The 25,019-nt window shown below is 49.7% G+C and overlaps 1 protein-coding gene and 1 non-coding gene across 3 annotated transcripts in view; one reads left to right on the top strand and one right to left on the bottom strand.

The window, feature by feature from the left end:
* The window catches only part of ASS1 (argininosuccinate synthase 1), a 167,448-nt gene that overhangs the window by 138,457 nt on the left and 3,972 nt on the right, over positions 1 to 25,019 (top strand). For both annotated transcript variants that reach the window (XM_060250498.1, XM_060250499.1), the window contains exon 12: positions 4,196 to 4,352. In XM_060250498.1, the coding sequence (XP_060106481.1) occupies positions 4,196 to 4,352 (157 nt within the window). The remainder of the gene's footprint in view (positions 1 to 4,195; positions 4,353 to 25,019) is intronic.
* Positions 5,812 to 5,883, bottom strand: TRNAV-CAC (transfer RNA valine (anticodon CAC)). The gene has a single exon. It is a non-coding gene; the product is annotated as a tRNA-Val (tRNA).

Here is a 25,019-nt window from a genome sequence, read left to right on the forward strand (position 1 = left end):
GCCATTTTTCCTGAGCTAAGACAAAAATGTGTGAGCTGGAGGCTAAAAATGTGTGAGCTAGCTGTGGGCTGGGAAGAAATCAAGGATCAAAATGAAAATCTTAACAGATGCAAAAGAGAGAGGCGGATTCCAATTACCAGACTTAAAATTATATCACGAAGCAGTTTGTTTATTTTGATTAAAAGGATGGGTGATGCTGTTAAACAAAAAACTCTTAGCGTTGGAAGGTCATGGAAATAAATTTGGCTGGCACGCTTATATGTATTATGGGGGGGGAAAGTTGGATGGTTTTTTCTCTCACCATTATATAAGAAACAATTTGCTAAATACATGGATGAAATATAAGCAATATGGAGATGAGAGAAAACCGTTATGGATAGTGCCGGCAGAAGTAATAAAAATAACAGCTGAGACGGGTGAAGAAAAGTGGTCGTCATATAATCAACTATTAAAAATACAAAGTGGCAAAATAGAATTGAAAACTGCTGAAGAGCTGAATAATAAATATGATTGGTTCCAAATGCAACAAATAAAGAGCTTGGTGGATAATGATATTAAAACTGAAGGAATACGAAAAGAGCAAACAAATGGAAAAAGTTCTGCTTGGAGACAATGAAAAATTAATTTCAAAACTATATAAATTACTCTTAAAATAGTCTACAGAAGATGGAAATCTCAAATGATTAAGTGAGCAATTAATGTAAATAAAGAAATACAGATGGAAACTTGGGAATATTTGTGGAAGAACTCTATAAAGCTTTCGACGTGTCATAGTATAAAGAGAACTGTTTTAAAATGATGTATAGATGGTATATGACTCCTAAAAAGTTGGCAAAGATGAACAATAAGATGCCAGATAGATGTTGGAAATGTAAAAAACATGAAGGTTCTTTCTACCATATGTGGTGGACTTGTGAAAGAGCAAAAAAGCATTGGCAGATGATTCAACAAGAAATCTCTAGGATCTTGGGATACGAATTTAAGAAAGTTGCAGAGACTTTTCTGTTGGGATTACAAATGGAAAAATTTCCAAAAGAAGATAGAACTATAATTTGGTACTTGCTTTCAGCTGCTAGGACATTGTATGCGCAGTTGTGGAAGCAAGAAAAAATACCAGAGAAATGGAATTGGATTGTAAAAGTTATGACATGGAGTGAAATGGACAAATTAACAAGAATTTTAAGAGACTATGACTTAGAAGTTTTTAAAATGGAGTGGAAAAAGTTTAGAAGATATGTAGAAAAAGAGTGGAAAATAAAAGAACATTGGACAATTTTTGATAATGATTAAGTCTTAGAAGGAAGAAGAATGTAAAATTTTGTTTTTATTAGTTAAGGGTACCTTTAAATATTAGCATTATAAGTAAATAACACCGGCGGGGGTCAAGTAACGGGGGGAGGGGTGGATAGAAAGTAATATATGGGATAGATGAAAAAAAGTTATTAATGATGCAGGAAATAGATATTGTTACCATATGTTACAAAATAAAATTGTTTTAAACACAAAAATCTGTGAGCTAGCTCACGCTAACTCAGCTTAGAGGGAAGACTGGTGGCAGCTCCCTTTACCACTGAGCTATCACACTGGTGCAGAGTGAGAGTTGCCCGGTCCAGCTGTTGAACTCTCTAGATCAAAGCCCCGAGCACCGTGCACAAAGAGAAATGTCTCTGCAGCTGAATGGAGAATACAATGTGTAATTAAATATTTTGCACATCATAAGAATGTATACAGAGAGCACAACAGGGAGTCAGATCCATGCGGCTCAATGCACAAGTGCACACAGTTTCCAAGGGCAGCCATGTCGGTCTGCAGTAAAACAGTTTGACGGGAGTCCCAGAGCTCCTTAGAGACCAACAAGAGTTTCAGAGTGTCAGCTTTGGAGAGTCAGACATGAGCCTGTGTCCCCAACATGTGATGCGGGTATGTGAGAAGGCAGGGAAGTGTGTGGCTATGAAGGAAGAGGTTTTGCATCTAGGGCTCTCCCCACACAGCTATTAGGGAAGGCTGGTTGTCTCACCCCTTTCATTCCAGAAAACCAGTGTGATGTAGTGGTTAAGAGCCGTAGCCTCTAATGAGGAGAACCGGACCTGATTCCCCACTCCTCCTTCCCATGAAGCCTGCTGGGTGACCATGGGCCTGTCACAGTCTCTCTCTCTCTCTCTGTCTCTCAGACCCACCTTCTTCACTGGATGTCTGTTGTGGGGAGGGGAAGGGGAGGTGTAAAGAGTGGTGGTCTCTAATCTGGAAAACTGGGTTTGATTCTCCATTCTTCCTCCGCACAGCAGATCTCGGGCCAGTCCCTGTTCTCTCAGATCTCTCTCAGCCCCACCTGCCTCATAAGGTGCCTGTTGTGGGGATTTTAAGCCACTCCTTAGGATAGAGAGAAGTGGGGTATGAAAACCAGCTCTGCTCCTTCTTCTCCTCATTTGCTATGGGAAGAAGACACGAATGGAGGCTGAATTCTGTCTTCCTCCCAGAGGGCAGCTGATAAAAGCAGAGACCCAGACTTAAGTAGACAGCTGCCCCCATAGCAGCGCCCTAGAGAGGAGAGAAAGATGAGATGTATGCGCTGACTTGAACGATGATAGCACTGGGTTATTTGAGAAATGAAAGGGACGGGAAAGGTGAGCCTACCTGGGACATATGGGTCCTGATTGCTCAACCCGATAAGACCCCCGGGTCAAAGCTCCCATGCAGTGCTACTCTTCTGCTCAACACGGCTGTAGTGATACAAGAGCTGGTCAGTCCAGCAAGTTCCTCCATCAAGTCCTACTTGTCTCTGCAAGCAGCTGGAATTCAGGCAAAACCTTCACAGTGACCGGTGAGGGAGTCTGTTTCTAAGGTAACTTCAGTTTCTAAGGTAACTTCTCACTGCCAAAGAGGAGTAGCAATCTTCCTCTGGCAAGCGGCTTCCTCTCTTGGAGGGTTTGGTTGCTCCATTACAGATCTCATTCTGGACGGCAACACCTCCTCCCCTTTGGGTTATAGCCACACTTGGGAAATTGAGGTTAACACTGATGCTCTGGTTCTGCTGGGTCACAGGGAGGCTTTTGCAAGACACGCTCCACACTTTTAACCATCTTTCCCCCCCCCCCCACACACACACACCTGTTGCCTGCCTGGTTTCAGGTGGCCCCAGATGGTCTTTGGAAATGTTATCTGTATAATAGCTGATTCCCCAAGTTCACTCTCTTTGTCACTGTTGCCCAAGAACACAATGGGGGAACAGAAGCCCAGCCCCTGGCTGTGCTAAACATGGCAGGAGGAAGGGAGGGAGGTGGTGCATGGGAGACCCCTTTCTGGCACTTAGCTTTCAAGAGTGGGAGAGCTCCCAACTGGGGAACTGGAGCAGGGATGATGAAGGCAGAGGAAGGAGGTGAGGAAAGAGGGGCCCAGAGAGGAAAAGGGATTGGGGGGGGGGGGTGGACAGAAACAAGGGGAATGCAAAGGCACCACGCAGCACTCAGCCTGCTCCCCAAATATGAGCCATTACCATTCATAAGACTGGCAATGACATTGGGGAGGCTGCCGCTGTGGTCATGCCAGGGGTCCAAGGAACTCTGCAAAGCGTTGCTAGAATGGGGGCAATATGAGATGAGGGCTGGTCGCTCTCAGTTTAACTTGCCTCAGCAGTCGTTTGGGGTCCAAAATGGGAAGCACGGTCTCCTGCACTCCTTGGAGGAAGGGTGGGATAAAGAATATGAGAAAAGGGATGTGGGGGGAGGGGAGATGTGTGAAACATGACTTTGAACAGCAAGGGATATTTTTTTTGCTGTTCAGGTTAGATATGGCTCATATGAAGGGCAGGCAGAAGGACTTTGTGTCTGGGGAAGCCATGTTGATTCTGGTGACTGCTGACAGCTTCTCTCCCATCTGAGGTCATGGAGATAACACAGACCTTTCTGTGGTGGCCCCCTCTCCATGGAATCCCCGTCCTCTAGTCATCGTCCTTTGGAGCCTGGATTCTCCACTACACTCCCAGGTGGCTTCAGAGAAGTGATGAACGCTGGCAAACATTCTGCCCCTCAGGTTGGCCATTGCTTCTCTTCTCATCCAAGAAAACTTCTGAGGAACTGACCGTTGTCCAGGCACGCAGGTGGAAAGCCACTGTCCGATGTGCACCCCTCACCCCCAGAGTATCCACTGAGCCACTGACTGGGTTCTGGCCTGTCTTTCCTCCCTCTCTTTCCTGTAGGTTTCTGGTGCAGCCCAGAGTGTGCCTATATCCGCCATTGCATTGCCCAGTCCCAGGACCTCGTGGACGGAAAGGTTCAGGTCTCCGTCTTCAAGGGGCAAGTCTACGTTTTGAGCAGGGAGTCCCACCGGTCCCTGTACAATGAGGAACTTGTAAGGTAAGCATCAGCCTTCTTCCTCGGCAAAGACTTCTGATGATTGAAGAGATTTTAATATAACGGTCAAGGTAGTCCCCTGTGCAAGCAGCAGTCGTTTCCGACTCTGGAGTGACGTCGCATCACGATGTTTTCACGGCAGACTTTTTACAGGGTGGTTTGCCATTGCCTTCCCCAGTCCTCTATTTACTGACCGCGGAAGGATGGAAGGCTGAGTCAACCTTGAGGCAGCTACCTGAACCCAGCTTTCGCCAGGATCGAACTCAGGTCATGAACAGAGAGCTCAGACTGCAGGACTGCAGCTTTATCACTCTGCACCATGGGGAAATATTGCCTCTTCCATATGCACAAGCAGGGCTGGCCATCCAGCCAAACCACCCAAGCAGCTGCTTGGGGACAGCCCAATGAGGAGGGTGCCAACACCTCTGCGGGACCGGGCTCGCTCCCAGCCCTCAGCAACACAGGCAGGAACTGGCATCACCTCTGAGGTCAGCACTGCCATGCACCTGGCTCGACAGGAGAAAGAGCTAGGGCTCTGCTGGCCTGAGCAGACACTCGGACCACTGTCCTGCGTGGATCTTTAAGATGGCCTGCCACTTCCTGCTCCAAAACTGATGGGGAAGGGAGCTGTCTTAGTGGCTAGCCAATCAGTGCCAGGCTCAGCAACTTTTGCTGAAGACACACAAATTCTGTCCAGTCACAGCTTGAGCCCAGAGAGAACAATTACATTTGAGATGAATGCAAGAGGTCAAGATGAATGCAAGAGCCAGTTTGGTGTAGTGGATAAGTGCGCGGGCTCTTATCTGGGAGAACCGGGTTTGATTCCACACTCCTCCACTTGCAGCTGCTGAGATGGCCTTGGGTCAGCCATAGCTCTCATAGAAACTGTCCTTGAAAGGGCAGCTGCTATAAAAGCACTCTCAGCCCCACCTACCTCACAGGGTGTTTGTTGTGAGGGTGGGGGAAGGTAAAGGAGATTGTGACCGCTCTGAGACTCTGAGATTCAGAGTATAGGGCGGGATATAAATCCAAAAATCAAAATCTTAAGAGGTCACTTCCAGAGCAGCCCATAAAGAAGAGGGATAAACAGCACCCCTCCAAATACCAGTTTTCTCTTTTCAATCAAAGGCCCAGCAGCTTCACTGCGCATAATAAGAAGGATCCGCCCTTTTTTCCTTCTCTCCTGGAAGATACAGGCACAAGATTCTCTGACAGGCATGTTAACTGGATAGACTTATGTTGTTTTTCTATCCATTTGACTGTCAAGTAAGGATGGAAAGTTCATTTTTGAACCATCCCAGAGTGGATATGAAATCTCAACTTTATTTATGGGTTCCCCACAACCAGGACAAAACTGCTTCATGGTGGATCAGACCCCTGGTCCAGCAAAGTCTGGTTGGTCTGTTCAGACTGGCAATGGTTGTCCAGTCTCTTCCATTACTACCTACCTGAGACTTTTAGCTGGAGATGCCAGGGATTGAACCTGGGACCTTCTGCATGTGAAGCAGAGGCTCCTCCACTGAGCCACAACCCCTCCTTTTCCCAGCAGTCACATTCACCTAATCTGATGGAAGTGTTACTGTTAAAATGTATGGCTGCATTTGTGTCAGTTGCATATACATAGCCTAAAAAAAACAAATAAAAAGGGAATATTTGCCATAAAAATTAGATGGTATGGAAATAGTTTTCCTTGACTGTGTATGAAATGAAATGGGGGAAAGAGAAATATCCGTACACCTCTACTGTCAAAGAGTTGTGGGAACTGTGCTTTGGGTGTGGCAGTTCTCTCCTAAAGACACCATACTCGGCTCAACATTAGGAAGAACTTCCTGACCATTAGAGCGATTCCTCAGTGGAAAAGGCTTCCTCGGGAGGTGGTGGGCTCTCCTTCCTTGGGGGTTTTTCAACAGAGGCTAGATGGCCATCTGACAGCAATGTGGATCCTGTGAATATAGGGGGAGGGGTTTGTGAGTTTCCTGCATTGTGCAGGGGGTTGAACTGGATGACTGTGGAGGTCCCTTCCAACTCTATGATTCTACCCTTCACGAGAGGGGCTAGGAAATCTCTGTCACCACCAGCCGAAGTGAATCCATCATAGACTCCTTGGATGGCTCTGGGTGGCCCAGGCTGGCGTGCTTGCATCAGATCTTGGAGACTAAGCAAAGTTGGCCCTGGCTAGTCTTTGGGTGGGGGACCACCAAGGAAGTTCAGGATTGCTGTTCAAAGGCAGGTGATGGCAAACCGCCTCTCTTTGTCCCTTGCCTTCGAAACCCTACAGGATTGCCTTAAGTTAGCCGCAAGTCGACAGCACTTTCCGCTACCCCCAAACTCCTTGGGCAAAGGGACCTGTCTCTGTATAGTGACAAGCACTTGGGCAGCTCAAGGTATTTTCTTGGCTGAAGCCAGGTGCCCTCATCACAGGCCCGTAGATTGGCAGGGGTGATGCCCCCTCCCAAGTCTGCTACGCCCCAACCAGCGGGGTATCAGTGGCGGGTGGCTTGGTGGGAGGTGACTCTGGGTGGCCTGCCTGGTGACCCTGGGTGCACCCGCAGACGTTGTCCAGCCTGGGCTGCCCAGTTGGCATGCAGAGGCCAGCCCATGAGACTTGCAGCTGGTTTTTGCTGGCAGCTGAGCTACTCTGCAGCTTCCGTGGGCAGGAGATGATGCCAGCCGGGTCAAGGGCCCTTTCCCTGCCTGCCTCCCTTGACGGCATCCAGCATCTGTCCTGCAAGCGGCCAGGCAGAGAGCTCCTCGGAGCCAGGGCTTTTCCTGCCTCTTCCCTGGGCTGTGCACACACACCCACACACCCATAGATCCAAGTGGGCAGCCGTGTTGGCCTGAAGCAGTTGCACAAAGCAGGAGTCATGTGGCACCTTTAAGACCAAGTTTTATTCAGAACGTCAGCTTTCGTGTGCTAAAAACACACTTCTTCAAACGAGAGGATCGGGTACAGTGGGCTGAAATACATGCAGTTTGTTGATTAAGAGGGCAAACTGATACAGAGCTGGGATCACGTGGTGGAACAGTGTGACAGTTTAGAGGGCCATTGGTCTGGATGGCCATAAAAGGTAATAAAAGTTGCCTGACGATTGGTGTTTCTGTGAGTCTAGGTAAATCACAAAAGGCCACATACAGTATTTCCTTGTTGTTGTCCACGTAATTTACTTCTCAACGTCAATCTATACATTATAAACATCGTTCTAGTTTGCCATTAGAAAAAAAGAATACAAAAATGAAAATGGGTTAAGTATATGTAATGAGATAAATAGCCAATATCCCTTATTTGAGTATGTCAATATAAAACATTATTCTGATACACTATTATTAAAGAGAAATACATTGGAATACTGTGGATGTATAGCTATACTCACTGAGGGTGGGTTTAGCATCTGTAATGAGATAAAAAACCAATATCCCTGTTCAGTCCTGGGGAGGTGTTTGTTCCAAGTTTCATAATAATTTGTAATCCAGCAATTTCTCTCTCCACTCTGTTCTTGCAGTTCCTTTGCAGAAAAACAGCTACCTTGAGGTCACCCACTGAATGCTTTGGAAGGTTAAAGGGTTCTCCCACAGATTGCTCAGTTCACTTCAGAAGGTTAAAGTGTGTGTGGCTTGGATGGCGGCAGGAGTGGCTCTTGGGAAGAGGGGAAGTTGTGTGTGTGTTAGGAGTTCAGGGGCTTTCTTTTTCTCCACCAGGATAATTAATTAATCCATGTCAGTTAAGACAAGTGAGCTCCCCATTTTAGGCCTCCTCAGACAGTTCATTCACTGATCATTAGTGCCCCACAAATTGTCTTTATTATTAGTGCCCTGCGAGGAGAAAAAGGCCCCCTGAGCAAAAAAAAGGCCTGGCTCTGGGGCTGCCTTCCTGGGCTCACCTCACCAGCATGTTAATTTTCAGTTTTATGGGAGTCTGATGTAGACCAAGACCATCGGGGTGGGGGTGGGGGGCTGAAGCCCACCCCCTGTTGCTTGAGTACATTTTTCTTGTTTGTAGACAATGTGTGCATGTTTTGCAGCAAGTAACATGTTTCAGGGGTGGCCAACGGTAGCTCTCCAGATGTTTTTTGCCTACAGCTCCCATCAGCCCCAGCCGTTGGCCATGCTGGCTGGGGCTGGTGGGAGTTGTAGGCAAAAAAAGCATCTGGAGAGCTACTGTTGGCCACCCCTGACATATTTGATTCAGACCAGACAAGCTCCCCAAATAGAACTCTGGTGTGTTTTTACATTGCTAAGTTAACCTCTCCACCAGCCATGCAAAGAGTAGCTTGTGCTGTGTTTTGAGGTCAGCAGAATAGCATGGGGGGAGGGTTCAGTCTACCCCCCAAGTGTCATTTCACCATTCTAAAGTGGAGCCTCTGTGGCTGCTATTGAACGTTACATACGTGCTGGCAATCTGTTCATGGATTGTCTCATGTTGAGGTGGGTGAGCAACCTATTTGGCCCGAGTGCCAGGATTTCCAGGTGCATCTACCTGCAAAGATGCTGGTGTGCTAGCAAACAAAGGGGTGGGAGGTGAGCACTGTATTTGGCCAGACACCCTGAGAGCAAGTTTATTTATCTGCTTCATTTATACGCCACCTTTCTCCCAAGGGGCACCCAAAGCAGCCTATGTAATTCTCCCCTTCTTCACCCCTCACAACCACCCTGGGAGATAGGTTAGGGTGAGAAGTCATGACTGGTTCAAGCTCACCCAACCAACTTCTGTAGCAGAGAGGGGGATTTGAACCTGGACCGCCCAGATTCTAATCTGATACTCCAACCACTCCATATCACCAACAGCCCAAGAGTTCACTGGTTCCTTGGGTGGAGAAGCAGCACCATGGATAGAGCACGATGGCCTAGTGTTCCGCCGGCATGGGCGATATCAGTGGCCCACCTTGATGCATTCCATCCTCTGTCTCATGAAAGGGAATGCCTCTTCTGAGATGCTGCCTCCTGCCCACATTTTCTGGGTTCTGTTGCCTTTAAAAAGTAATTACGGTAATTGAGACACCTCTCTTTAGTGGCTCAAAAGGTTTTGAATGGATTCATCTAACCAGTGTTATGCCCAGACACTGCAACCCTTGTGCTGCAGCTAGCCCTGGGTGCAGCTAGCCCTGGGAGGGTCCCACGCCCTGCCGTTTAACTCTGGAGCGATCACTTCCTCTTAGCTGAGTTTTTCAAACGTAAGTGGAGGCTTTATTTAGAAGTCATATATCTATATATTTCCTTTTTGTATATGACACTTTTTTTCCTCCCTTTTATACTGCTGTCTGCCTCTCTCCTATGACTTTCCTGCCCGCCTCCCCTCAGCCCCTTTCAATCCTTCTAAACACTTTATAAGCCATAAATATACCCAAATCAGTTTAGATCAGTCAGAGTAAATGTCAAATTATCCTCTCCTTTTCAGTCTCTGGCTCTTTCTTCCCTCCCCCTCAAAATCAACAGCTTCTAATAATCCGTCCCAACCCTTCATTATGCTTTGCATTCTCATGCGGGGAGATTAAATGAATAACGTAAAAAGAGGGGAGGGGGTGGAGAGATGGAAAAGAGAGAGAGAGGGAGCAGAAAGAGGGGGGGGGGCAAAACCAGGAGCACTTATTCTCTCTGCGTCTCTAGCCATTTTTCTTTTCTTTTTGATTTCTACATCGCTGGTTTGAAAAGCGTTTGAGTGACGGCATCACGGGAACCCGGGAGAGAGCTGTGAGAGGTACATCGCGCAAAAAATGCCTTCGCACAGTAGGTAGAAAGTAATGTAATTACAGAGCAGGTCAGAACCACTCGGATGAGCAAAAATAAAAGCGTAGAGGTTTTTCTACAGCCCGTCAGGGGAGGTAAAATCATTGTAAACTCTCTCGGTTTTTTTTCTAAATTAAAAAAAAGAAGGTTTTGCAGTTTCTGGAAAAGAACAAGGATATTTTCCTCCCCTTATTGGGAGGGGGGAAGGTGGGAACAGTAAAGAAACTAGCTTAGTTTGGGTTTTGTTTGCATGAAGTGCATGTGTGCATGTGTGTTTAAATCTCATGGTTATTAAAGCCGCAAGGATATTTCTTTAAAAGAATTCCACTCGCGTCTTGCTCAAGGAGGCACAGTTGGCAAGCCTGAGATTCTCTGGATATGTAAACGGGACTTTGCTGTTCTTCAAGGTAGGCCCTTGGCTGTCAAGGAATTCCAGAGCTGGTTCCCACCCCCCACCCAGTCCATACCACGTACGCATCCAATAGATAAGGAGATGAAGCATAGTCTTCGTGTCTGCAAGACCCAGCATAGGTGGCTCCCCCTGCTCTGAGCTCAAAAGAGGCTGCTGTGATGGTTTCTGGCTCTACAGAGGGACACCGTCTCAAGTGGAGGGACACCGTCCCAAGTGGAGGGACACCATCCCAACTGGCTTCCCCTTGGCCCATCACTCTGGGCTTCTCTCTACTCTTGATGGGCCCAGGAGTAGAGAGGTCGATCTGAGGAAGCCTCCTTCACCTTTCATCTCAGGGATCCATAACCTTTCAAAGCTTGCAGGTGCCTTCAGAATTCTTACACCGTCTAATTGGTGTAGCCACAAAATGGCTGCCACAGCTTACCATCAGTCACACAGCAAAGATCCTTGTGCTGAGGTGGCAACTGCTCCCAAAGTGACATTTACAAAAATCTGAAGAAGTGCTCATCATGAAAGCTCTTACCCTACCCACAAATTTCGTTAGTCTTGAAGGTGCTACTGCGCTCTTACTTTTTTCCTAAAATCTGAACAGTCAACCAGATCCCCACTGACCAATCAGAAGCCTTGCTGGGCAAAAGCCCCACTTGGGCCCACCCACTTTCTAAAAACAGTTGCTGGGCAACAGAAAAGTTGTTGCTGGGCACTACGTTGGGGATCTCTAGCTCAAGGCCTTCGGCAAGATGTGCCTCCTTAGCCCTGCTTGCACTGTTCCTGCCATAAACCCGAATCGTCCATGAATTCAGGAAGGTCAACTTTGATCTGTGAAGAAGCCACTGTTTTCTATAGACATTGGACCAAATGGACTGGTTCAGTCATAAAGTTGGCAGGATTGAGCCGTAAGTGCTTCCCAGTCACTGCACAGGAGTACCAGAGCACTGGGGACAAAGTACTAAAGAAAGATGTTGGTTACTGGGGAGGTTTTTTTGCCATCAAGTCAATTTATGTTGACCTTGTGGCAAGAGACGTTCGGGGTGGTTTGCCATTTCCTGCCTCTGTGTACTGACCCTGGACTTCCTTGGAGGTCTCCCATCCAGGGGTAGAATTCTAGCAGGAGCTCATTTGCATTTTAGGCCACACACCCCTGATGTAGCCAATCCTGCAAGAGCTTACAAGGCTCTTTTTTGCAAGCTCTTGAAGGACTGGCTACATCAGGGGTGTGTGGCCTATTATGCAAAGGAGCTCCTGCTAGAATTCCACCTCTGATATTAGGCCACACACCCCTGATGTAGCCAATCCTCCAAGAGCTTACAAGGCTCTTTTTTGCAAGCTCTTGGAGGACTGGCTACATCAGGGGTGTGTGGCTTATTATGCAAAGGAGCTCCTGCTAGAATTCCACCTCTGATATTAGGCCACACACCCCTGATGTAGCCAATCCTCCAAGAGCTTACAAGGCTCTTTTTTGCAAGCTCTTGGAGGACTGGCTACATCAGGGGTGTGTGGCCTATTATGCAAAGGAGCTCCTGCTAGAATTCCACCTCTGATATTAGGCCACGCACCCCTGATGTAGCCAATCCTCCAAGAGCTTACAAGGCTCTTTTTTGCAAGCTCTTGGAGGACTGGCTACATCAGGGGTGTGTGGCCTATTATGCAAAGGAGCTCCTGCTAGAATTCCACCTCTGATATTAGGCCACACACCCCTGATGTAGCCAATCCTCCAAGAGCTTACAAGGCTCTTTTTTGCAAGCTCTTGGAGGACTGGCTACATCAGGGGTGTGTGGCCTATTATGCAAAGGAGCTCCTGCTAGAATTCCACCTCTGATATTAGGCCACACACCCCTGATGTAGCCAATCCTCCAAGAGCTTACAAGGCTCTTTTTTGCAAGCTCTTGGAGGACTGGCTACATCAGGGGTGTGTGGCCTATTATGCAAAGGAGCTCCTGCTAGAATTCCACCTCTGATATTAGGCCACACACTCCTGATGTAGCCAATCCTCCAAGAGCTTACAAGGCTCTTTTTCGTAAGCTCTTGGAGGATTGGCTACATCAGGAGTGTGTGGCCTAATGTGCAAAGGAGCTCTTGCTAGAATTCCACCCCTGCTCCCATCCAAATACTAGCTGGGGCCAACCCTGCTTAGTTTCCATGATCTCGCAAGACTGTGCTGTGCTCACCTGGGCCAACCAAGTCAGAGCCGTTCCTGTTCAGAAATGTCTTTATAGCATACTGGCTTTTACACAAACAAGACCCACTCTTCCAAAAGGTGAAGAGGGCTAGAGCCCAAGGGGCTTAAAATATGTACAATAGAATCTCAGTTAATCCCTCAAAGACCCAAAGGAGCTATAAAATTAGCTCTGAGGGTGCTTTGAGAAGGAAAGAGAGAAGATGTGATGTTCATCCACGGAATTTTCCCCACTTGAAAACATTCATTTCTGTCCCTTGACGAGTGGAGAGGAGAAACATTTCACCACACTCGTGTTGTACCCTTCCTCCACTTGCAATGGTGATCTGAGCCCGGCTGGCTCTCCTCAGTTTTTAACAGCCATTCCTTGCAAATGTGGCCTGGTTTATGAGAGCCCGGTCAGAACTTGTGAAAACCCCCAATGTGTAGTTAGGCCTTCATGCTGGGCCTATTGAGGACTCTCCTAGCGGACACAGGAAGGAAGAAAACCTCTGTAGGAATATATATTCAGGGTCCTTCTTTGTGTGTGTTCCTTGAGAAAAGGAACAGACACTGTGTTGTTTGGGATGCCAACCGCACATCCGCAATCACTCCCCCCCCCCCTCCAACCACCCCCAAGCAGGACCTCTCCAGAAGAGTAGCTGTCCTCTGCTTCCATCCAGTTGCTGGACAGCTCTGTCCCCAGTAAAGAGAGGGGCTTCCGGGGCACGTTTATGGATCCCTCTCTTTATTTGTAGGAGCCCCGTGGCGCAGAGTGGTAAAGCTGCAGTACTGCAGTCCAAGCTCTTGGCAAAAGCTGGGTTCAAGTAGCTGGCTCAAGATTGACTCAGCCTTCCATCCTTCCAAGGCTCGTAAAATGAGGAGCCAGCTTGCTGGGGGAAAAGGGTAGATGACTGGGGAAGGCAATGGCAAGCCACCCCGTCAAAAGTCTGCTGTGAAAATGTTGTGATGCGACGTCACCCCAGAGTCGGCAATGACTGGTGCTTGCACAGGGGACTACCTTTACCTTTTTATGCAAGCTGTGGGCTTTCAAATCTCAGTAGCTCAGGGGTCCCCAGAATGTTGCCTCTGGGTACTTTGGTGCCTTTCCTGACATCCACCAAATGTTTTCAGAGAGTGGGCAAGGCCAGAAGGGCTTTTGCTCAGTAGGGCATCTGATTGGCTGTGTGGATTTTTTAAAAATTGCTTCGGCAGCAGCTGCCCCCTCAGCACAAGGACTGACTGTGACTAAAAGTAAACTGTGTGTGTGGAAGGAATTATTTTTATACAATATAGCAGGGGTGGCCAACGGTAACTCTCCAGATGTTTTTTGCCTACAACTCCCATCAGCCCCAGCCATTGGCCATGCTGGCTGGGGCTGATGGCAGTTGTAGGCAAAAAAAAAACATCTGGAGAGCTACCTTTGGCCATCCCTGCAATATAGTAATGTTAAAAGGTGTTCTGTTTATTGTACCTGTATACTGTGATGTACCCAGCTTGCTGGGGGGAAAGTGTAGATGGCTTGGGAAGGCAATGGCAAACCACCCTGTAAGAAGTCTGCCATGAAAACATCGCGATGCGATGTCACCCCGGAGTCAGAAAGGATTGGTGCTTGCACAGGGGACAACCTTTACCTTTATTCTTTATTTGACGGAGGTGGAATCGCAGGTGCCAGCAACCTTCCAGTCGACTCTGCTTGTGGTGTGAAAGCTAACAGAGGGCTCACGGAGGCAGCAACAAGCAGGCTTTCAATGAAAAAAAAAATTAAACCTTGGTAAGGTGATTGTATTGTCGAAAAGGGAGGTATAACGACAGCTTTTGGTTTTCTTGTGCCCACTCTGCTGTGTTGGATAATGAGCAGCCACAATGGCCATTCAACGTGAGTGGCCTGCTCCCCCCCCTTCATATTTAACAATTAAAATAATTAATGCAAGGTGATTAGAGACCCATGATAAGTCGATGGTTTTAATAAGCCCTTGATAGGTCTGCCTCCCAGAGCCAATCTGCACAAGACAAGGTGGCATGATTCTAAGCTGCTCCCCAGGTAAAATAATAATCATAATAATAAATCCCTCCATGTAGGAAATGGGAGCTGCTGGATATTGACACACACATGAAAAAGAGGCTTATGGTGCTGTCAATGTACTTGGGTGTCAAGATTTAGTGCACGGGCAGCGATAATTTATGACCAGATCCAGCACTGATATAAATAAGCAAGACCAGGTTCCCTGGCATGGTGCTGGCGAGTGCCACATGCCCACTGACACCCTCTCTGCTGCCTGCCAAGTCTTTTTAAGAAGTGGGCGGGACCAGGTGAGGCTTTTGATGGACTGTTGGAGATTTAATTCGCTGCAAATTTTTTTTTAAAATCTTGCTTTGTGTTGTGTCTGGCGTTCGTCTCGGAAAGCACAGCACAACGCACCTGTGAGCGGTGCCTGGAAGGGACGAACGCAGTCTGCCTATGGCAATCAGTGGTGGGACTGGCCAGGATTGGACCTGACCAGGAAGAAGGTTGTTCCGGGAAATGTATATAACAGGGGACCCGGCCCCGCCACGGTGTCTTTGTGATGTACTCGCTAATAAAGCTAATAAAGCATGTTGCCATCTGAATGTCTCCGACTTCAGTACATTATACTAGCGATGAGGATGGGATACCAGTGAGCAGAGAGCTGCCTCCAGCTGCCCGCAAGCCCTGTACTCCAAGCTCTAGTGCTTCCACGGCCGAGGTCATGGCTGCTGCTCCCAGACAAACCCTACTGGCATTCGACGTCACCCAGCCTGACTTATGGGAATCATGGGTGGACCAGATCAACTACTACACAGAGCTGCACAAAATGGAGGCAGCGGCAGAGAAGAAGGTGCTTCTCCTGAGTTCACGTGGGGTGGAGACCATCCAGCTGATGAAGCGACTCATCGCGCCGACCACCCTCGCAAGGGCCACCTACGACCTGCTGGTCAAGGCAATGACGAACCACATGGCACCCCAGCCATTCTGTCTCACACACAGGCACACATTCTACACAAGACAGCAGGGAGAAGCTGGGTCTGCCGCCGAGTATCTTGCAGAGCTCCCTGGATTAGCCCTGAGATGCAATTTCACGGGGGACCTGGAAGAGGTCCTGCTGGACCACTTTGCGGTTGGCATCCGGGAGGAGAAAATGGGCCGAAAGTTGCTAGCATATGAGGACAAAGACATCAACCTTGCGAAAGTGTTTTGAGAGGCAACTGCCTTCGAACAGACGCACACCAGCCCTTCCACAAACCAGGCCACCACTGCCTCGATCTCAGATGGCTCTGACGAGGAACGGGCACACCAGCTTTGCTGCCAGCCACGCAGTGGGCTGAAAACACCAAACCGACCACAGGCAAGCACCAAGTGTGCCAGCTGTGGGGACCCACATGAGCGCCGAGACTGCCCCTACCACAACGCGGACTGCAGAAGCTGTGGAAAAGTGGGCCATATGCCCGAGCTTGCAGAGCCAGAACCAACAGGAGGCCCTAGTCCGCACACCATGACTTGACAGACACACACACGATGGCCTCAAACAGCATCCAGTAATGAACTTGCCCCTGGACATCCCCGACAAAGTCAAAGTGCAGGTCTTGATCGAGGGGGGTCCCTGCCTGATGGAATTGGACACGGGATCCTCCATCTCCATAATTTCGGAGGAGACCCTCAGTAAACTCTGCCCCCACAACTGGTCGGCCCTGCGGCCCGTGGAGTTCATATTGTGGGACTTTCAAAAGAATCCAGTGCAGATCATGGAGTGGGCCAAAGTTAGGGTGGAGTTCAAAAATTTTAAAGGACATACTTGTGGTGAAACGCCGACTCACCACCCTTTTGGGATTGGCTTGGTTTAAGCCCCTGGGCATCAAAATTGTTGGGGTGGACCACATGCAGGCCCACTATTTCGACCAAGTGTACTGGGATTTCCTGAAAGTATTCGATGGGGCTCTGGGAACCTACAAGGGACCACCTATCACGCTGCAGCTGGACACCACGGTTAGGCCCTTAAGGCTGAAGGCTCGGCGGGTTCCGTTTGCGCTTAAGCCAAAAATCGAAGCTGAACTGGACCGCCTCGTGACCCAAGGGGTGCTAGAGCCCATCTACAACGCCACTTGGGAAACCCCCATAGTCACCCCAGTCAAGCTGAACGGGGATTTGCGCATCTGTGCAGACTACAAACGCACAATTAATAAAGCACTACAGGACCACCAATACCCTGTTCTGGTGGTCAGCCATGTCCTCGCCTCCCTGGCTGGCTCTAAGATTTTCGGGAAGTTGGATTTGGCCCAAGCATACCAACAACTTCCAGTGGATGAGCAAACGGCTGAGGCTCAGACCATAGTTACACACAGGGGTGCTTTTGAGGTGCGGAGGCTACAATTTGGGTTCAGCATGGCTCCGGGAATTTTCCAAAGTTTAATGGACTCTCTCCTTAAAGGGATTCCTGGAGTACAACCCTTTTTCGATGACGTTCTGATAGCAGCATCTGACGCCGACGAGTTCTGCTGCCACCTTCGAGAGGTGCTCCGCCGTTTCCAGAATGCGGGTCTCGAGATGAAGCAGAAGAAGTGCTCGCTTAGGGTAACAAGGGTGGAGTTCCTGGGGTTTGCGGTGGACGCCGCGGGAATTCACTCAACAGCTGACAAGACCAGGGCAATAGTCCAGGCCCCGGCCCCCAACTGGGATTTCCTGAAAGTATTCGATGGGGCTCTGGGAACCTACAAGGGACCACCTATCACGCTGCAGCTGGACACCACGGTTAGGCCCTTAAGGCTGAAGGCTCGGCGGGTTCCGTTTGCGCTTAAGCCAAAAATCGAAGCTGAACTGGACCGCCTCGTGACCCAAGGGGTGCTAGAGCCCATCTACAACGCCACTTGGGAAACCCCCATAGTCACCCCAGTCAAGCTGAACGGGGATTTGCGCATCTGTGCAGACTACAAACGCACAATTAATAAAGCACTACAGGACCACCAATACCCTGTTCTGGTGGTCAGCCATGTCCTCGCCTCCCTGGCTGGCTCTAAGATTTTCGGGAAGTTGGATTTGGCCCAAGCATACCAACAACTTCCAGTGGATGAGCAAACGGCTGAGGCTCAGACCATAGTTACACACAGGGGTGCTTTTGAGGTGCGGAGGCTACAATTTGGGTTCAGCATGGCTCCGGGAATTTTCCAAAGTTTAATGGACTCTCTCCTTAAAGGGATTCCTGGAGTACAACCCTTTTTCGATGACGTTCTGATAGCAGCATCTGACGCCGACGAGTTCTGCTGCCACCTTCGAGAGGTGCTCCGCCGTTTCCAGAATGCGGGTCTCGAGATGAAGCAGAAGAAGTGCTCGCTTAGGGTAACAAGGGTGGAGTTCCTGGGGTTTGCGGTGGACGCCGCGGGAATTCACTCAACAGCTGACAAGACCAGGGCAATAGTCCAGGCCCCGGCCCCCAATTGCAAGGCATAGCTGCAAAGTTTCGGGGGGCTCCTGAACTTTTATCATTCATTCGTGCCCCACAAAGCAGCCCTGGCCGAACCCCTACACAGACTTCTAGATAAGGGTACCTCATGAGTCTGGGGAAGAAAGCAGGCTGTGGCCTTCCAGGCGGTCAAGGACATCTTGGTTTCAAATGAGATACTCCACCATTTTGACAATTCACTCCCTGTGATTTTAGCCTGCAATACTTCCCCTTACAGAGTGGGTGCCATCCTGGGCCACCAACTCCTGGACAGGAGAGAGGTCCCTGTGGCCTATTACTCTCAGACTTTGAACCAGGCTGAGTGCAACTACGTCCAAATAGATAAGGAGTCATTGGCAATCATGGCGGGCATATACAAATTCAACGACTACCTGTATGGTAGGCACTTCATGATTGCCACAAACCACAAGCTTGGCCTACTTGCCCCAGACCACCAGACCCCGGAGATCCTGTCGCAGTGGGTCCTGCAGTGGAACGAGTTCCTCAACTCACACACCTACAAGCTTGTCTACTGCCCTGGCAAGGCAATGGGCCATGCAGACGCCCTCAGCCGCCTTCCGCTGCCAGAGATGGACCCCAATCCGGCCCCGGCCCAGCACGTGATGCTTCTGGAGTCTCTACCAGAGCAGCCCCTCCACGCAGCTGAGGTAGCCAGGTAGAGATAGAGACTGAGGTAGAGACTGCATACTTGCACGTGTTTTGGACTGGGGAGGGGTTGGCCCATGGGCAAATTGGACGCTGAATTCAGACCATTTGTTTCCCGCTGGGAGGAACTCTCCTTACACAAAGGGTGTTCTTTGGGGCAGCAGAGTGGTGGTACCTCCCCCACTCCAGAAGCAAGTGCTCGAAGCCTTGCACGAGACACACCCGGAGATAGTGCGTATGAAAGCTCTGGTGCGGAGCTATGTATGGTGGCCGGGGATGGATGAAGAGATAGGGGGGTGGGTTAGGAGGTACCCACCCTGCCAAGAGTCCTGGCCAAATCTGCCCAGTGCCCCCATTCTCCACTGGGAATCCAATCGGGTGCCGTGGTCCCGGCTGCACTTAGACTTTGTAGGGCCATACAAGGGCAAATATTCTTTATCTTGGTGGATGCTTACACGAAGTGGCTGGAGGTCATTCCAGTAGCTTCCACCTCCACCACGGCCGCAGTCAGAGCCTTACGGAGGGGTTTTTTGCACCCACGGAATCCCTGACACCGTAGTGACAGACAATGGCACTGCTTTTACCTCCCGGGAGTTCCAGGAATTCCTGAATAGGTACCTCATCCGTCAAATTTGGTCTGCTCCCTTTCACCCTGCCACTAATGGCCAAGCAGAGCGCATGGTTTGCACAACCAAGGAGACCCTGGGTCGCATAGTCCAAGGGGATTGGGACCACCGACTGTCCGCCTTCCTATTTGGGAACAGGATCAATGCTAACCCCGCTACAGGTGTAAGCCCTGCCGAGTTACTCATGGAGGTTAACCAGCTGGCTTGATAGGCTACACCCCGACGGGGCCCCAGACCTCCGCAGTTCCCCCGAGACCAGGGAGGCCCCTAGGGGGTTCTTTCTGGGAGATCCAGTCTATGCTAAGAACTTTGCGAGCGGGCCAGAGTGGATACCAGCTCGGGTGCTGTGGCTCACCGGGTCCCACTCTTACGAGGTCTTGTCGGAAGCGGGGCAGCTTCTCCGCAGACACATAGACCAACTTCGCTGCTGCCGCAAGAAGCAACCCTGCTGGGTTCGCTGGTAGAGGAGCCTTACAGGGCGGGAGAGATACCTCGAGATAATGCTCTGCCAACCGCGCCCAAAGCGAGGAACCAGCAGTTACAGAACCCCAGGCAGCAGCTCCAGCTCCCCAGATCGAACCTTGGCGGTCACACAGAGACCAGCAGCCGCCCGCTCATTTGAAAGACAATGTATCTTGAACTTGGGGGGGAGGAGTGTTGTGTCCAGAGTTCATCCTGGAAAGCACAGCACACCTGTGGGCAGTGCCAGGAAGGGATGAACGCAGCCTGCCTATGGCGATCAGTGGTGGGAAGTTTGACTGACCAGGATTGGACCTGACCAGGAAGCAGGTTGTTCCAGGAAATGTATATGACAGGGGACCCAGACCTTTGTGATGTACTTGCTAATAAAGCATGTTGCCATCTGAATGTCTCCAACTTCAGTACATTATACTTTGGCAGCAACTACTACCACAGCACCAGTGTTCCCTCTAGGCTGAGTTAGTGTGAGCTACTGCACAGATTGTTAGCCTCCAGCTCACACATTTTTGTCTTAGCTCAAGAAAAATGGCCCCAGAGCAAACTAATTTGGAAGAGGCAGGACATGCAGGCTGGATACTCTTTCATGGTCTTCTGACTTCTTGGGATGCTCTGTGCATCAGGTTGCCAACTCCAGGTTGGGAAATTCCTGGAGATGTGGGGAGGATAGAACCTAAGAAGGGCAGAAGTTGAGGAGGGAAGGGACCTCGGAGGGGAGTAGTGCCATAGGCCCCTCCCTCCAAAGTGGCTGTTTCCTCCGCCATCACTGTCATCTAGAGATGAATTGTAATTCCATCCGCTCTCCAGATCTCACCTGGAGGTTATGAAAAGAGCACTGGGTAGAATAATATTTTCAAAGTTGATTAAATATATATTCAATTCAGTTCTCAAATTCTTATATTGATTAGTGAAGTATTTAAACAATGCATAGATAAAGTTTACCAGGTATCAACCAAGCAAACTCTCTCTTATGAAAGCATAGGTAGAGTTTATAAGTTTTGATACAAGAGTTAAACCTTCTAGCCCAGAGGCTGCCTCCCTAGGAATGAGGTTAACTATTACAGAATGTTGCAGTAAGGTTATTGCTGGGGGATGGGGGTGGCTATCCCACCCCCCATACTGAAAAATCTGTATTTGCTTGCAGGGATACTTCAGAGTACTGGCTTGTATCTTTAAACCTTACATTTAGGATCAAAGTACCCAAAAGACCACCTCCTCCCCTACCATCTTGTCTCTAAATTAAGATAATCTCAAGCCCTGCCCTGTGTAAGGCAAACAAAGACAGGGCCCTTTTAGTGGTAGCACCTGGTCTGTGGAATGATCTCCCCCTGAAGTTCATCTGATGCCTACTTTGATAGTTTTTAGGCACCTAGTAAAGAAGATTTTATTTGCTTGAGTTTTTAGTTGAACAAACAGAGCCCTGTGGCGCAGCGTGGTAAAGCTGCAGTACTGTAGTCAAAGCTCTCTGCTCATGACCTGAGTTTGATCCTGGTGGAAGCTGGGTTTAGGTAGCTGATTCAAGGTTCACTCAGTCTTCCATCCTTCCGAGGTCGGTAAAATGAGTACCCAGCTTGCTGGAGGGAAATTGTAGATGACTAGGGAAGGCAATGGCAAATCACCCCATAAAAAAGTCTGCCATGAAAATGTGATGTGATGTCACCCCAGAGTTGGAAATAACTGTTACTTGCATAGGGGACTACCTTTACTGTTTTTGTTGTTGTTGAACTAATTCCTCCTTGTCCGTTTCATCATCCTGCATTTTGCTTGCAGCTGTTTTATTTAGCAGGCCTGGTTTGTGGCTTTGGTACTGATTCTGCCAACATTTGGTCTGTTTGTCGTTTCATTCCTCACCTTACCCCCTCCCAACTGCTCCCCTTTAAATAGCAGCACTGAAGGAAGGGAGAGAGTGGAATGTTGGTGACAGTATGGTTACTAGCCAGTAGATCTCTGCCTCAGCCAGCTTTTCCTAACATATTACATACTGGGGGGTGGGGTGGCTTTTTAAACCATCTCTGTCTAACTTACGATGTCTATCTTCACTCGCATGTAAGTTGCCTTCTTGTTATAGGATAGAGAGTAGTTAAAGGGGGCAGCATCTGCAGCTCTTCTGTGAAACTCAAACATCTGCCACGGGGTCAAATTAAGGTGCCAGCAACAAGGTGAAGGGGCCTTCCTTCCAAGCACTCAGCAAAGTAAATTGTCCTCTGTCTTTTGAGAGATGGGGGGGGGAGTTAACATGGGGTGGGGGAAAGAGCGAGAAGGTTGTTTCCAAGACCTTGGGGGCACTGAGCATTGTGGTGTGCAGTTTTATGACTCTATAATTAACGGGAATGCGTTCAGCCTAAACAAAGAGCCCCTTTCTGAGCACCCTCAATGGGTTAGTGCATTTCAGGAAGATAAAACGGAAAGGCAGATCTCTTGGAAGGTAAGATACTCCTTTGCCAGGATCTGGGATCCTCTCTGCAGCACCTTTTGTTCTTTGGGAAAGAGCGAACAGAGACAGCTTTGTCATTCAGGTTGGGATGTGGAGCAGCTCGGCTCTCAGACAGAAGAGCTGGGACCCTCCGACTCCTGCAAAACAACAGGTCCCAGTGCTCCCCTGTTTATTTGAGATAGCACCTGTTTTCTGGCCCTTGTCCTAGGTAAACTATCGTGGAAGGGGGTTGCATTTGGAGGGGTTTTTGCCTTTCATACTGTTTGTTGCCATTCAGAAGGTTTCTGCTCCCTCTGCAAGGCCTTGAGAAGGCAAATCACCAAGCGAGGATCGATGGCCACAGTGGAGCTATGGTGTGCATGCCCCTCAGAGCCAGAGCTGGATTAACAATTAGGCCAAGTAGGCACTGGCCAATGGGCTGCCCGCCCCCCAGTTTCCCCCCTGCTTGCAGCCTTCCCAGCCTGCACATACAGCCGGCAACTGAGCTGCTCTTTGCTCGACTTGCCTGGTGCGGCTGCTGCTGGTGTCGTCACCAAGTTTGCCTCTCTCTGCCTCTCCCCTGCAGCTTAGTAAAAGAGGCTTTTAAGAAGGTGCCTGCAGGCTATGGCAGGGGCCGTGGGGCGGGCACTCAGAATCTCAATCTGTGAGGGGTCCCCCAAGTTTTTGACTGCCTAGGGGTCTCCACAGGGTTTAATCCCGCACTGATCAGAGCTAGGCTTCCCAACCCTCCCGCCCTGGCAGGGGACCCCAGGATTTCCACCCTCTTCCCCCGCTCCCCAAAAAAATGGAAGCGAGGGGAGGGGGGAAACGGCGCCAGGGAGCATGGCGAGCCACCCCATCCCGGAGCGGGTGAGGGCACCGCGCCGCCCCTCCCCGCCCACTGCAGCTGCTCCTCCGAGATGGGCCCAGGCTGAGCCCATCTCGGAGGAGCAGCCAAGAGGCGGCAGCAGCGCAGGCAAAACCAGGGGAAGGCGGAGGCAGGCCAGGAGCATGGCGAGCCGCGAATCCGGGCCCTTCTAGGACCCGGACTCGCGGCTCGCCACGCCCCCGGCCTGCCTCCACCCCCCCCTCCGATTCCACCCCAGAGGCGGAGCGGAGCAGGCGAGGCCGCCGCGCTGCTGCTGCCTCTTCTCCGCTCGCCGTGGCTGCTCCTCCAAGATGGGCTCAGGCTGAGCCCATCTCGGAGGAGCAGCCACGGCGAGCGGAGAAGAGGCGGCTGCTGCGCAGCGGCGTCGCCCGCTCCGAGACGGGGTGGCTGGCCACGCTCCCCGGCGCCGTTTCCCCCCCCTCCCCCTAGCTCCACCCCAGTGTCTCTTGGCTCCACCCCCAAAGTCTCCTGGCTCCACCCCCAAAGTCCCCAGATATTTCTGGGGTTGGACTTGGCAACCCTAATCAGAGCACATGTGCAGGGACACTAATGTGTCATGTTGATGGCACACTGGAGGGAACGGAGTGCTAGTTCAGGGAGTTTTCTTTTGTGGGGGGCAAAAACAGCAACGAAGAGAGGTGGCTCTCAGCGTAGCTCACAGAGATATCCAAGGTTAAATTGCAGGGGGTGCTAGCTACATTTGAAGAATGTTGTGGTTCTTCCAAGCAATGTTCCTAAACTGTGGAGCCTTGTGAGCAAAATTCTACTTCATGAGCTACTGGCATTAAAATTGTAAGTGAGCCATTTATCATTGCTTCTTATTAAGTCCCTGCTCTCAGCATTGTGACTGCCTAGATGTATATTTTCCATGCAGGGCAAATAATAGTTTGGGAGTGATGAATTAAGTCCCACCTCCCAAGTACTTCAGACAAGATTATGCATAGGATAGAGAAGGCAGAGAAAGAAGTACTTTTCTCCCTTTCTCACACTACAAGAACTCGTGGAGACTCAATGAAATCGCTGAGCAGTCGGATAAAAGGAAGTCCTTCACTCAAAGGGTGATGAAAACATGGAATTCACTGCCACGGGAGGTGGCGGCGGCTACAAGCATAGACAGCTTCAAGCGGGGATTGGATAAACATCTGGAGCAGAAGTCCATCAGTGGCTATTAGCCACAGGGTATAGATGGAACTCTCTGTCTGAGGCAGTGATGCTCTGTATTCTTGGTGCTTGGGTGGGCCACAGTGGGTGGGCTTCTAGTGTCCTGGTCCCACTGGTGGACCTCCTGATGGCACTTCGGGGGGGTTTTGGCCACTGTATGACACACAGTGTTGGACTGGATGGACCATTGGCCTGATCCGACATGGCTTCTCTTATGTTCTTATGACCTAATTTGAACTTGTTTCCTCCATGTTTGCTACTAGGGGTTTGTTTGTTTTTTAATGGGAGATGTGATTGCAGCTGCCCCACTGTGATGTCCAGTTATGCCCTGAGGAGTCCACAAAAGATGAGGAATTATTCAAGTGGAGAATATTTCCCATTTTAGCAACACTATGTTGAAAGAACAAGCTGCTGCTGCTGCTGCTGCTATACAGCTGCTGTATGTATGTTTGAGCTGAGTGACCAACAGGCCCTCCTGTATGCTGTGTGTGTGTGTGTGATATGTAAGAACCAGTTCTCATGAGTGTGTGTCACACTCTTGCTTGACCAAGTGAGAGAAGAGCCCAGGAGGAGCCCATGAAGGTGAAGGGGTGGGTCTCTACAACAGAGTTGCCAGATCCAGGTTAGGAAACTTCTGGAGACTTGGGGATGGAGCCTGGGGATCGACCTGGGGGTACAGTGCCATTGAGTCTACACT

Source organism: Heteronotia binoei, chromosome 12 (assembly GCF_032191835.1).
Source record: "Heteronotia binoei isolate CCM8104 ecotype False Entrance Well chromosome 12, APGP_CSIRO_Hbin_v1, whole genome shotgun sequence".
In the NCBI taxonomy this organism is placed as follows: Eukaryota; Metazoa; Chordata; class Lepidosauria; order Squamata; family Gekkonidae; genus Heteronotia; species Heteronotia binoei.